General features: G+C 41.1%; 1 protein-coding gene across 9 annotated transcripts in view; it reads left to right on the top strand.

Annotated features, from left to right (window-relative positions):
- DTNA (dystrobrevin alpha) overlaps positions 1–15,229 on the top strand; it is a gene marked incomplete at both ends in the record, with an annotated part of 142,077 nt that overhangs the window by 11,374 nt on the left and 115,474 nt on the right. For all 9 annotated transcript variants that reach the window (XM_079718028.1, XM_079718030.1, XM_079718029.1 and 6 more), the window contains one exon: positions 3,314–3,394. In XM_079718028.1, coding sequence (XP_079574154.1) covers positions 3,314–3,394 — 81 coding nt within the window. The remainder of the gene's footprint in view (positions 1–3,313; positions 3,395–15,229) is intronic.

Here is a 15,229-nt window from a genome sequence, read left to right on the forward strand (position 1 = left end):
CCACCCTGTCTCAGAACAGCTTTTTTGGGTTCCAGAATCCATGATGGATCCCATGTTTGCCACTTACATGGTCCATGTGAGGCAATGGGCCGTTGTATCTGAAAAGCTAAATTTCACTGCTCACCACATCCCTTTTAATATTCAGGGCTTACATCCTCAGCCAGGAAGAACTTTCACAAACTGGAGACATTGACAGACCTCCAGACCCCTTCCTGAGGCTTGAACAAAACAGAGGGTCAGTTGAGTCCACCTGGTGATGGGCAGAGGAGAGCAGTCAGTACACTCCTGACCCTAAGCATCATCTCTATGTCCCTCTTTATTGCATCCTGGAGAGTGGCACCTTTGCCAAATGCCCCCTAGGACCTCTATGAGATGGAGGAGCAGAGGAGCCCGGGTTTCTCTTCTCAGAGGATGAGGTCTTGCTGGAACTAAGAAATTTAATCGTGTACTGCATCACAGTCGTTTTATACCTGGAACTTAAATCATTATTTTTGAAGAACTTACATAAATCATCTGTCTCTAATGTCTTCTTTTAAAGGATTATTTACAGATATGGAGATTCTCTTGATTATTGAGCCAAACTCAGCATCACTAAAAGTACATCTTCATCCAGGGGTAAAAGATTTAGCGTTCATGTATTTCTGATGGTCTCTGTGTCTCTGGTTATCCAGCATCCTAGAGAGTTCATTTCCCACATGAACCTCTCAGATTTACAGAGGACATGAAACTGGGAAGGCCCTTTGAAATGCCAGTGACAAAATCAAAAAGTTTTTTAATATCAGAAAGGTAGAAGCATGAGCTAAAAAGTAAAAGAAACTGAGATTAAATATGAAGTCCTACCTTTAGCCCCCAAATAAGCATTTAACTAGAAAATAGAAAAGACCTAACTTAATAAAAGTGCATATGATTTTTAAAAACTAGCTTTTTTAATGAACTGCTAGCTTAATAAGAGCCAGAAGAATGAGCTATCTATGAAAAAGTTGCATCAATAAATGTCCTCATCAATGGTGGTAACTATTGTATTCTATATATTCCATACAGGTGAGGCAATAGCTGTGGCATTTGGGTTAATTTTGTATATCTCATTTCAAGGAGGTATTAGCCAGCCATAGAACAGGATAACTTGAATGTTTAAGGGTCTGGTCTCCAAACCGTGTCTGATGATAATGAGAATAATAGCAACATCCATGTATTGAAGCCCATTATGTTCCATGCTCTGTGGTAGACGTTGTGTTGATACTTGAAATGGCTTTGGAGTTGGACATCTTCAACCTAAGAAGGTCAAGGATAAGCTACCTCCCCATCTAAACTTTAAACTCTGTGATGACAGAGACCTTTGTACATAATGTCCAGATGGTAATGAAGATGCTAATGATGATCATGATAGCTGCTTCCCAGTCTTTGCAGAATAAATTAATCAAGTTTATAATAGGGAGAAAAGATTATATGGCTCCAGAAGGGAAACCAGATCAAACAGATTGAAGTTATAAGGAGGCAAATTAAAGCCCAAATATAAAAAAGAAATCTCTATCACTTATTGGTGCTCAGAAATGACACCTGAAACATTATAAGGAGGTCTGTCTGCTATTAAGTGCTCACTAGGTACCAGCCACAGAGGTTACCAGCTGGTAAAGTTGATACTATTATCCTCATTTTATACATGAAGAAATCAGATGGCAAGTAAAAACTTGTCAAAGTTCACACAATAAGGAAGAGAAAGATTAAGAGTTACTGACTTAAAGCTCATATATTTTCACTAAATTATAATCACCCCATCATTGGAAATAATCTTACATGGACATTGGATAAATGTCCATCTACTGAGAACATGTTTAGGCAAATTCCTGCATTGGGTGAGGGTAAGTCCTACCTCTCTGATCCTTCAAGCACTCATTATCAATGAGTCTGTTTGTCAAGTAATAAACTCTCATAAGAATGAATGTTTAATGATCTTCCTCATAACACCATAGAGTAATAGAAGTATTGATAGTATTTTTTATGAATCTAAAGAGATCAGTTTGAGGTGAGGGAATGATAAATGCTCTCAGTGAGGGACACTTGCTAACTGATCCCAAGTTTCATTAGGAAAGCACTTAATTGGCCTCCTAATATAATTGCTTCTAGGCCGGTTCATTTACCTGCTGCCCTAACTTTTCTAAAGCATTTCTGTAGCACATTTACTGGTAAAAAGAAGGTTCAATACATGTCAAAATATAGCCATGTGCCTTAATATCTGTTATGAACCATAAGCGTGGGCTTGAAGAAAGCCAAATAGTTAGAAGTAGAGAAGAACAGACATTTGTTGAAAGTCTACTGTGTCCTAGAAATTAGCCCATTCAGAGGAGGGTGGGAGGATGGCCAGGAACTCAGGTGTCGATTTAACAAGCAGCCCATCTGCAGGGGATGGTTAGGAGACCGGCCGAAGCCCGGCAGAGGTTCGGGGGTAGAGAGCAGTGGGAAATATTGTGGGGTGGGGTACGTAGGATAGAAGGAGCCTGCAGAGGGGCTTGGATTCTGAGCTGAACATTCAGCCCTGGTGCTGCAGGCATCAGAAGCCATGCTGGATTCTTGAGTAGAGTGGATGAGAAAAGTAGTTCAAGAATGTGGGGAACACGCTATGTTAGGGGGGAACTGGAAGCCACAGTGTCAGAAATAGCAGGGGTTGTTTTTAGAAAGGAGTCTCCTCTGAGGTTGACAGGAAGCATTGCAAGATAGACAGGAGTAATAATGATGCACTTACTGTGTGCCAGGCAGTGTTCCCAGAGCTGTAGGTTATAGGCACTCGTTTATCCTTTTAACAATCCTATGAAATAAGTAGTAATATTATTGTCAGTCCCATCTTCCAGGTGAGAAAATTGAGGCTTCTAAAAACAATTGGCCTAAAGTCACCAAGAAAAGATGACCAACATTCAGCCTGTGCTCACCTCACAGCCGTGCTCTAATGACCAATCACAGTGCACTTAAAATGATTATTTGATGATGTTACTATCTGGTATCATCTAACTGTTTTAAGTCACAGCTTGAGCAGACTGTTCTCAGAAGCAGTAGACACCACAGGGCTGAGTTTGTGTTCCTTGGCCCATGAACATGGTCAATAACCTGATCTCCATGCTGGATACACGTGCTGCCTCCCCGCAGAACCTGAGGAATATGGGACAGACCTTTTCAAGTCTTAAAGTTAAACTTATATTCTAATAACGATAAAAATCAAATTAAGTGTATAGTTTAGGTTTGTAGTTGTTTTATTTATAAACATTATCACTTTCTTTCCACACGCATGTCACACCACACGTGTACATTTTTCTCCCCCCAGGGGCTCAAGATCTGGATCGCATCCGACTCTCCACCTACAGAACAGCATGCAAGCTGAGGTTTGTTCAGAAGAAATGCAATTGTAAGTATGCCAGTTGTTTGGACTAATTACCCTCATGAATCCTATAGTTTACATTTGTTACTTAGTTTATTAAAAGTAGGCTTTCTTGCAAGTATTGATAAAAATATGTTTATACAACAGTAAATGGAGTATTATGATTCACAAATGGTAGAAAGACTATTCCCAAGTAATTCTGAAGGTTTAATGACTCAACTGCTAAAGTATTGGAATGGATGAGCCTCTGGATATGTATATAATCCTGCCCTTGGAATGGTTTAAATCCAGATGGATGGTTTTCTTCTTTTCTCTAGCTTTGGTATTATAAATGCAGTGCCATCAAAATCGTTTCAAAGATTTTAGAAAATATCAAACATTAAGTCCTCCTTATATTTCCTTTACAAATATAGGAAAATGTCTACAAGCTCCTGGAAAACATTTAAGTTACTTTCTGAAACTACAAAAATTAGCCCTTTATATCAGAGTATTAACTACTTTTGCCTACATCAGACAATAACAAGAGAAGAGACAATACTTAAACAAAGAAACTTGCTTCAACTTTTTCCCAAATTTTAACATGTAAGCAGCAATCTAGCTCACTCTTCACAGTGAGCAAGTTCACATTCCTTGCCAGGTCAATGCTTCCATCAGATTATCACATCCATTTTCTCTTGGAAAATATATTGCTTCAAAGTTCATTTATATGAGCTTACTCTTTCCTTTTTTGAAAACTGACTGCTATAAAAAATTAATAACTGTTCTCATTCTCTAATTAGTATCAGGTGAATTTAAAAAATGAAAACCGTAAAGTCCTCCTGCATACATAGACATAGTTCTTGAATATGTGGCAAGGGGACTAGGCACTTGGTGAATGTAGAAACCAGCCGTGTCCACACCTCTACCCTCCCAGAGTCTCCGGCAGATGCTTCTTGGGGCCCTGGGCAGACCCCGCCCCCCAGCCGCAGGCTCCTGGGTTTACAGCTAATCATGACTGTGGAGGTGGGCAGGGCACGGCTGCTCCTCAAGTTACAGCTTATTCTCTAGCCCCAGTAGCTAGAAATGGGGCAGGACAAGAAGGGAGAAACAACTTAGGTGGGTCAAATATCAAAGATGTGTGTTGACTCCTCACAGGAAGCTAAACCAGTCCCCCAAAATGCAGTGAGAAGAACAGTACAGATGTGGGAAGGAATCTGGGGTTGTACTTGCAGTCCTGGGTGTTGAGAAGTCATAAAAGCCCTTTCGGGGACTGGTGTTAAAGGACAAGGAAAATGCTCCCACAGAAGAAAACCTTTCCTTCTCCCCTCAACCCCATCACCCATATTTAAACAAAAGGAAGAATTTCTGTGTTTTCAGCAATGAAAAAGTGATGGGATCCTCCCACTTTCCTTCCTCATTACCACTCCAGTGGCCCTCAATATAGAGGGAGTTCTGTCCCCTTAAAGCTTTGCCACGCAGAGCCTTCCTTAGACTATTTTCAGTAGAGATGGGGAATTTTAAAAAGGCATTACAAAATGGTAAGGATGAACAAATTAATTAAAAGGAAAAGAAAGGAAGGAAGGAAGTAAAGAAGAGAGGAAGGAAAGAAAGATCAAAGGAAGAAGGGGGCTTCCCTGGTGGCGCAGGGGTTGGGAGTCCGCCTGCCGATGCAGGGGACACGGGTTCGTGCCCCGGTCCGGGAGGATCCCACATGCCACGGAGCAGCTGGGCCCGTGAGCCATGGCCGCTGAGCCTGCGTGTCCAGAGGCTGTGCTCCACAGCGGGAGAGGCCACAGCAGTGAGAGGCCACAGCAGTGAGAGGCCCGCATACTGCAAAAAAAAAAAAAAAGAAAAAAAGAGGAAGAAGGGGAAAGGAAAAGAAAAGAAAAAAACCCACATTGATTCAGCAACCCTGCAGCCAACGTTACAAAGGGCTCACACTGTTTGCCCTAACTGGGTCCAGCAACCCACAGGCCACTTCCCATTCCTCCTACTCTCTGATAAAGCCCCTTTCTCATTCTTGGGCAACTTGTTTTCCATTACCTGTTCTTCTCTGGCCCTCATCCTTATTCTATATCCAGAATTATGTCATAGTCTCATTCACCCTCTTGGAAAACAGTGGAGAAAACAGTGACCTTCTTGGAAAGCAGCGTTGATCCATCCTTGTCTAGCTGCCCCTCAGTGCATCCGTTCATTTACCCCTTAATTTAGGAAGCTTATAGTGAGTTCCTACTATAGGTTTGCACTGCACTAGGTACCAAGGATAGAACAGTGGTGAATAAGACGTGATCCCTGCCTTAACCTTGTCCAAAGTCTAATTCGATAGGTGAATTTTTAAACAGACGTATAAATCAGTGTGGAAGTATAATGCTAGGAATGAGGACCTAGAGTGTGGGACCACCAAGAAGGCAGTGCCCTGACCTGGGTGTGAGGGCTGCTGACAGGAGTTTCCTGGAAAGGGCGGAGCCTTAAAGAATTAGTAGGCATTAGGGAAGTGTTATTTCCTTTACAATGTACCTCATAAATATCATAGTTTTTAGAAGGAGGAAAGATATTACATTCTATACAAACTAGACAAAAGTAAGGCTCAAGGCAGAAGAATAAGCATATCTTGCATGCTCTGCTAAAATTAAGTTTCATTTTAAAGCTGTTTCTACCTTGATCAGAAGGTTTAAATGCAAGTACTATATGTGTTTGCTGAGTTTTCCTTCCTGACAAAAAATGTAGCAGTTGTGATGTTGAGGTACTTGCAAAACGCTAACACAGTTGAGCCTGGTTTATCTTCATCACAGTTGAAGTCTTCCTTTTAGGAAGATAACCAGAAGCACTGGTGGTTGTGACATATTAGTCAACATTGAATATACACCCCCGTATTAGAGAAGGATAATTTCTGTCTGCAATAAAACCTAACCCACAATAAATTATGGTACCTAATAATGGAGTTTTACTCTGCAATAAAAGATAAGAAAAAAATCCAGAAAGTGTGCTTGTAAGTGCACTGTTTTATTGAAAACTCTTACATTGTATTTACTTCATGGAAATCAATAGACCTTAACTGAGAACAGGTTGTTTATTTTTAGGCCCAGACCTTATTTACAGGTAAAATTTATTTTGTATATTAACAAAAGTAAGCTTTAAAACTATATAATGGAAGAAAAAACATAAAAACTGACACTTGTAAGGTTATCACCTAGAAAAAATAAACATTGCCTGGGTATAGCATGGAATGTATAGATTTTTAGGAGATTTCTTTTTTGTCTAAATTCAAAGATCAAAAGAGTTAGTTAATTCCCCATATTTTCTTCCCTACAACGCTTGCCTACTCTGTTTCTAGAATATTGATTCCTATCACTGACATTCATGTTCATTTCATTTAATACAATTCCTGACGGATGCTGAGAATAACTCATTGTCAGTGTTCTAAAAAACTCTAAAGGAGAGGCTATCTCCCCAAAATAATTCTATTCTTTTCATAGGTAGGTGTGCATTTTTTTAAAATTGGGCTCAGTTATTATATTTTTAATTTCATAAGTAGGAATGTTGTGGAAACTCGTTTTCTCTACATAGTATCTACACAGTACTACTATATAATATGGTGGTGCCTTTTGGTCCACAAAAAAACATTTACCAACCTCTGCTAGAAAAGAAAAGTTGTAAGAAGCCCATCTTTAGCAGACTCACTGTTACAGAGAACTAGTGGTTACCAGGGGGAGAGGGAAGTGGGGAGGGGCAATATAGGGCTGGGGGGTAAGAGGTACAAACTATTATGCATGAAACAAGCTACAAGGACATATTGTACAACATGGGGAATATAACCAATATTTTATAATAACTATAAATGGATTGTAACTTTTAAAAATTGTGAATCGCTATATTGTATACCTATAACTTATATAATATTGTCAGCAACTACAAGTATTTTTTAAAAGCCCACCTTTTTTTTTCCTGAGGCAAAAGATTCTTCATTTCTTCAATTATTCTCCATAGGCTCTATTTTCCGAATCAGCTTTTCCCTTTACCATTCATCTTTGTACCCTGTCTTGCCTTCCCTCCCCTGTCATGGCTAGCACATCCTCTAACAAAATAAAGGAATGAATGTGTCTAAAAACTAGGGGACAAAATGTGGCTATTCTATTTTCTAGGAGGAATGGGACAGAAGGGAGAATACAATAATATTCCCAATACTCCTTCCTAATCAGCAGCCTTCTCTTTAGCTTCCAGGTGTCCTGGTGACTTTCTACAAAATAAAAACCCTATATACCGTTTATAAGCATGTATGAAAATGGCAACATCTCAGCCTTTATTTTGAACAAATAACCGTCTTCTACTAGAACATTATTTCCTCAGTCAGCACTGACATGGTAAATGACCCAGATACCCTGTGATGTCAGCAGATCTTTTTTCAGAAATTACTTTGGAGTGAACAAAATGCAGCCGTAAGTTCGTGAACAACAAAAGGCAACAAGAGAAATCAATCAGAAATCTCTAATCCCTCCTGTCTAATAGTGAGGAAAAAAAAAATAAGGAGGCAAGAGGATCCTCTCCCCCGCACCCACGGCAGATGTTGCACCATCTTTAGTTCTTCTGGTTACAGTCTGAATTTTCTTTCTATCACACATATCAATTCAAATTGAATTAAAATTTTGTTTAAAAGAAAGAGAGGACAAAACGTATACGTTTGCATCTGGCTTCCTCAAAATATCTTTCCTCTAGTAAATGAAACATTTTTTAAAAGTATCCTTCATTCAGATATAATTTAAAGTCAGAACACATGCTTTTGTCTGTAACATCTCTAAACTTCTTTCAGGATTTCTTGTGAACCAAAAAAAAAAAAATGCAGTTATCTATTTACCTAAATATTTCTCTAACACTGCAAAATTAACCCAAGTGAATGCTCTCTATGTACTAGGTCCTGAATAAATGCTCTCCTATGAATGAAAGAATATGACGCATTAGATTCATTCTTCACCAGCCAAGTGACTAGTCTTATACTGCAAAAGTAGCCTGCATTAACAAATGCTAATATCCCACTCATTTTTCTTCAAGGTAGTGTACCAGCATATTCCTCATCTCTGCCTCATTTTTAAGTGTGTGGATTTCTGGCTGCCTGTGTCAGTTTTCTATCTTTGCATAACAAATGACCACACACTTAGCAGCTGAAAACAACACATGTTTATTATTACCCTGTTTCTGTAGGTAAACCCAAGCAGCATGGCTGGATTCTCAGCTCAGAGTCTCATGGATGGACATCAAAATGATGGCTGGGTCTGTGGTTCTTATCTGGGGCTCCAGGTCCTCTTCCAAGTGAACTGGCTGTTGGCAGAATTCCTTATGGTTGAAGGACTGAGGTCCTCATTTTCTGCTGACAGTCAGCTGGGGACAACTCTCAGTTCCTAGAGGCCACTCACATTCCTTGCCACATGGCTCCCCACAGGCCGTTCAGAGTTTAAATGTCTGCTTCTTCTTCCATGTGTTTCTCTGACTGCCTCCTCTGTGACCAGCCAGAAAAATACTCTCTGCTTTTAAAGGACTCATGTGATTAGGTCAGGCCCACCCAGATCCTCTCCCTACCTTAAAGCCAACTGGTTTGGGACCTCAATTACATCTGTAAAATTCCCAGGCAGTACCTGGATTAGTGTTTGATTGAATAACTGAGACAAGGTATGTGCACTCCGGGTGCCAGGAACCTTGGGGTGGGGTGAGGCGGGGCATCCTAGGATTTTGCCTACTACAATGCCCAGAGTTTAAAGTCAGAACACAGGCAAGAGAAATAGCTCCCCCCCAAAGAGATGTGTTTAAAAGAGAAAGATAGAAGGACTCTCTCCACTCAAGGAGTCAGAAGGAAGAGCAGGAAGGTTCACAGTTAGGGAAATAAGTGACAGATGTCAAACCCTTGGAGCACAAGTATCTTTGTATTGTTCCAAATGTGTTGGACACACATTTTCATTCCTGACGTTGAATCATTCTAGACACTTGTTTAGGATAAAGACAAGTGGATCATGCTAGAATACAATGTTCCCCAAAATTCCCTGTGGGGAATTTGGTGGTGGCAGCAGAACATAAACAAACCCATTAAAGATGCCCGTGCACCAGGCGGTGGAAACACTGCTCCCCTCTGGGCATGCTGGACCGACAGCAAAAATGTCTCCCCTTAATCAGGGCAAACTTCTGGTAGAGAAAAGCCATGATTTTAAAGCCCTGATGCTTGAGATACAAGTTTAATTAAAGCTACTTCTTCCCGGGCTTCCCTGGTGGCGCAGTGGTTGAGAGTCCGCCTGCCAATGCAGGGGACATGGGTTCGTGCCCCGGTCTGGGAGGATCCCACATGCCGCGGAGCGGCTGGGCCCGTGAGCCATGGCCGCTGAGCCTGCGCGTCCGGAGCCTGTGCTCCGCAATGGGAGAGGCCACAACAGTGAGAGGCCCGCGTACCGCAAAAAAAAAAAAAAAAAAAGCTACTTCTTCCCTTTAATTGCCTTTATTTTGAAGATCTTAAAGATCAGGGTTTTGTTTTCTTGTTAGAATTGTTTTTTTATAGAGTGCTTGAAGCTTTGTCTGCTCAGGCTGCTACCACTGCATGTACAGCCTGCGAAGTAAGCCGACACCTGTAGCCTTGTTTCCAGGCGTCTGGATGTAACATGCATCATCTTCCTTCCCTCTCTCTTGCTTCTGCTTTATGCCAGGAAGCTGTGCTAACTAAGCATTTTTACTCTCACAATTTAGGAAGGAGCATCATCTTAAGTGCTCCAGTCAGTTGGGAAAGAGTGGCGTGTAGAGAGGAGTGACTTTCAAGCTTCTCCAACCCCATCTAAAGAGGGCCAGAGCAAGAAGCAATGAATGACCTTCCCTTAGCGTTCTGCTAAGCTCTGTTCCTGGGAGCCTGCAGGATCGGCCCAGAGCCAATCAGCAGAGAGATGAAGGGATACCCAGGGGGTGCTCTCCCGCTGTCTGGCTCCCAGGAGCCCTGGGCTCTGGCGAACACTGAGAGAAAACAAAAGACAGTAGGGAGGACAGGGATGGAAGAATGGCCTCTCCCACATAACCACACCTGTTATCCTGATGGAAAGTCAATCATGATGCCACCTTGATTTACTCCTCAGTGAAGCTTTGTTGGCATTTTGTCCTTGTTATTAACAATCACACATTTATTCATTCATTCAACAAATGTGCACTGAGATGTGTTAGGTTCCAAGCATTATGCTTAGACCATGGTGGAGGGAAAGTAGGGTAATATTCCTTAGTGTACAAATTTAGTATTAGTATAACCTCAAGTTTAGAATCTAATGATGTGTCCTGTTTATTCAAAGCTTCTGATTGTGTTAATATCGAATAGTAGATACACCCAAACACTTTGCTATAATAAATATATCTAGCCTGTCGGTCCCCTGAGAGAATTGTCATTTTCTGAAGAAAAAAATTACTTATAAGTTTGGTGGTTAAAAGAAACCAAGTATATCTATAGCTACTGAAATGGATTAAGTCTGTAGCTACTTTTATTCCTTCATGGTGTTGGGCTAGGACTTTTGCTTTATCTCCTTTTCTATCAGGAATTGTAAAGTTGTTTGTTGCAGGTGAGGAGAGCATAGATGCCAAGTAGGTTCCCTTGGAAAAACACCGGATAAAATCATATAACTGAGAACTCCACTTCTAACTTCCCAATATTAGCCGACTGCCGTGGTAAACAGTCAACTGCCTCACGATGTCTGTCAAGACCTGTCATCAAGAGGAAAGCATGTGGACCACTAGGGCTGCTGCAAAGCTAATAATAATGGCACCAGCCCTTAATTAACTTAGTTTCTCAGAAAAATAATGAACTTCAATGTAAGATCAAGTATGATTCATTTTAACTTTCAAATTCAACACTGATGAATAAGATGGTGATGTTAGGGGCTTCCCTGGTGGCTCAGTGGTTGAGAGTCCACCTGCCGATGCAGGGGACACGGGATCGTGCCCCAGTCCAGGAAGATCCCACATGCCGCGGAGCGGCTGGGCCCGTGAGCCATGGCCGCTGGGCCGGCGCGTCCGGAGCCTGTGCTCTGCAACGGGAGAGGCCACAACAGTGAGAGGCCCGCGTACCACAAAAAGAAAAAAAAAAAAAAAAAAGATGGTGATGTTATATCATGGAGAACACTGAGAAAAATTTGTATGGCCTAATAGAATCAGAATCTACTTCAAACATGGTCATAATCATTTTCTTCTCGTTTATTATTCCGGGAGAGGTCAATCAGGGATGGGTGGGACTTGATTAGAATCAGTGCTTTAGCGCATGTTTCCCCAGAAAGCAGACTCCACAACAAGACTTGTGTGGAAGTAGCTCATTTGGAGAGTGAACCCAGAGCAGAACAAGAAAGGAAAGCCAAAAGGTAATTCTGGCGCTTCTAAGGAAGCTTGTGAAATGCACCCCAGAACTGTCCATCCAGAGCTGACAAGGAGGAGGCACTAGTCCAGCTGCTCTGTCCTGCACTGGCCAAAGGCAGCCTACAGGACTTAACGCCCCCGAGCTTCTGGGTTGCGTACGTGCACCTGGCAGACAGTGTCTGGTATTTGTGCTGAGACGTCCTCGGAGGTGCGTGGCGGGAGCCTGAGGCCAAGTGATGTCTGGTTGCAGCTACACTGAGCCGGTCAAAGTCTAAGTTGTGATGGTCACTCCCGCAGGGGCTGGAGGAAAAAAGTGCCCTTTTCCATCTGTCCTAACATTTCTTAGGACAGATGGAAAAGGGCAGAAACTGGAGACTTGCTGTAAAAATCTAATTCAAAGTCAATAAAAGCCCAAAATAGGGCAGTAGAATGTAGGATAGAGTTAGGGCCCATTGAAGAAACCTATGCAGAGTTATCCAGTGAAGTCTAAAATGACTACCCAGAGGGGAGATAAGATACTAGATTTTCTTGCTTCTAAGGCTATTAAATATATTCTGAACAAAGTTGAACACTGACGGTGAGAAATTAATCATTGTTCAGATATTTCTTTTCATTTACCTTCTCTTATTATTTTTACAATCCTTGGTACAATACTTTGAAAACTAATAGGCTTAATAAATGCTTATTCAATTGAACATAGTTAAATTTAATTTACAGTATGACATCTATTGAGCCAACAATTATTATACCTCATTTTGAATAATCACGCAAGTCTGCAAACACAATTTAAGGAAAACTGAATACTTTTTCCTGATAGGCAGTGGATGTACTGCCAGGGCCTTTGAGGACCAGCATCATACTCAGTTTGATTTTACACCAAAAATACGTTGTAGACCTTTTCCTGAAGTTCTATTATATCATCCACCTTAACCAGGAAATTAAAGTGAAAATAAAATGTTATGTTTGTAAGAAATGGTGCTTCTCCCCAAAGATCCTTAACAAATAGAACTATCTTGGTGATAAAGGCACATGTTGAGAGCAAGGAAGATGTTGAGTTTGGAACATAAAATAATTTGGTGAGCTACTCAGATGTTGTTTAGATTCATATATATATATATATATATATTTTTTTTTTTTTTTTTTTTTTTTTTTTTTTTTTGCGGTACGAGGCCCTCTCCCTGTTGTGGCCTCTCCCGTTGTGGAGCTCAGGCTCCGGACACGCAGGCTCTGCGGCCATGGCTCACGGGCCCAGCCGCTCCGCGGCATGTGGGATCTTCCCAGACCAGGTCACGAACCCGTGTCCCCTGCATCGGCAGGCAGACTCTCAACCACTGTGCCACCAGGGAAGCCCTAGATTCATATTTTAGAAAGGTATATAGCTCATGGCTCACTAATGGAGATCAAGTCTGAAAACTGTCATTTGCTGACATTTTCTTTCTGAACTCAGTGTTTGGTTAATGTGAGTGATGACTAATATCTTCAGTGTAAATCACATCAAAATGCATTTGTTAACCCTGGTGAAGCATACCACTTAACTGAGTTCCTAACAGCTTTTTTAAACACAACTTTGTCATGATCAAAGACCTGAATAAGGGCATAAAGTATATACTTGAAAAATCTTAACTGGCTAATTTGCACGTGGCTTTCTCCACCACAATGTTCTTGGGATTCTCATGATATTTTTTAAATAAATTTGTCTGACTCAAACGAGCATCAGTTTCCTCTTCTTCCTGTCTCTCATCTAACTCCATCCTTTAAGTCAAGGGTCCCCAACCCCCGGGGCCTGTTAGGAACCAGGCCGCACAGCAGGAGGTGACAGTGGGCAAGCAAGGGAAGCTTCATCAGCCTCTCCCCATCGCTCCCTATCGCTCTCATTACCACCTGAGCCATCCCTCCCCACACCCCCATCCGTGGAAGAATTGTCTTCCACAAAACCAGTCCCTGGTGCCAAAAAGGTTGGGGGCTTCTACTTTAAGTCTTGCTCCATAGCAGTGGTTCTCAGACTTCCTTCTCTTTCAAAATCACCTAAGCAGTTACTGAAACCTAGGGATGCCCTGGCTGAACTCCAGACACATGGAATCAGAGGCCACGATCTGAGATCCACTCACTGCTCTAAAGATCACCTCTGATTTTCACTCCTGGACTGGTTGGCTGTAGCTGGGGATCTGAATTAGCTGACATGGTAGTTGGGAAATGAAATTAAGCATTAAACTTTGCAGGATGCAAATTCTCAATCTCTCTGTTTACTTACTGAAAAATTAGAGAAGTCTTATATAATGGGCAACAGGAAACGTTTCAAAGGTATAGACCCTGCTTTCCAGTAAACCCAGCACAAACTCCACTGGCCCAGTCAGGTCAGTACAAGATCCGATTACACCATGATCACTCACTCCTCTCTGCCTTTGTCCCCTCGACCCTCTTCCTGCTGGAGTGTCCTCCCCGCCTCATCTCCATGTATTCATATCCTGCTGTGATTCAGGAACCATCTTGAACTCTACCTTCTCCTCCTCTAAAACCTTTCCAAAGTCTCCAGCCCACAACGGAATCCTTGTATGTTGAGCTCCAGTAGTTTTTTTTTTTTTAATCTGCTCTATGAATATGGACTTTTGATTACATAGTGTCTCGAACAGGGCTTCAATTAGGCCTTCTGAATGTGTCTCTCCCATGGGAATCGTAAGCTCTTTCAGGGCCAGACTCTCCTATTGTGTTAAATCACCTACCACATCAAACATGTAATGCATTGTAGAATCTTTAAAATTTCCAGTTGGATCTAACTTCTTTCAAAAATATTACGGAATCTCATTTCTTGCTTCCTTTCCCAACTCTGTATGTATAAGCATATGGCAGTCTTTCTCCATATGTTTATGCCCGTACGTGCAATAGATGTATGGTAAATAGTGATACGCTGCAATTTTTTTCTCATGAGTTGATGCTCTCTGAATTTCAAGGTAAGTATCTGATCTGAAAGTGAACTAAACTAGGCATCACTGTTACAATCTCTCATGGGTTTTTATAACATCACATCTGTTAAGAGGAAAACAAACCTGAAATTATAGAAAAAAAGCTTGTATTAAGGGACAAATATTTTTATAACTGACAGAGTGGAGCAAAGAATTGAAAGAATTGGGAGGGGATTTTTATAATTCTATCTGAATACGACAGTAAATTTTCTCTCAAAAATAAGAGTAATGCCTAAAATGTATATAGTGCTTTACATTTTTACTAAACGTTTTCCATTTTTGTTATTCCCAGGACACCTATAAAATAAGAAAGGTGGATATTATTATTCCTATTGTACAAATGAAGAAAGACTTGACTCCAAATCTGCTATCTTTAAGTCTATTTTTCTTCTGTATAAGAGAAAATAGATTGTTGTTGCATGCTCAAAGCACTTGTTTGCTAAATATCTCTATTCTTCACCACTTACAAGTTCTGTATGATCAGGGACCTGCCTGTCTTGTTCATGCTAATTCTAGAACTGAGAACAATGCTGCCACATAATAAGGGCTGAATAAGTACTTAATGTAT

This window comes from Hyperoodon ampullatus (assembly GCF_949752795.1).
Source record: "Hyperoodon ampullatus genome assembly, chromosome: 13".
NCBI lineage: Eukaryota > Metazoa > Chordata > Mammalia > Artiodactyla > Ziphiidae > Hyperoodon > Hyperoodon ampullatus.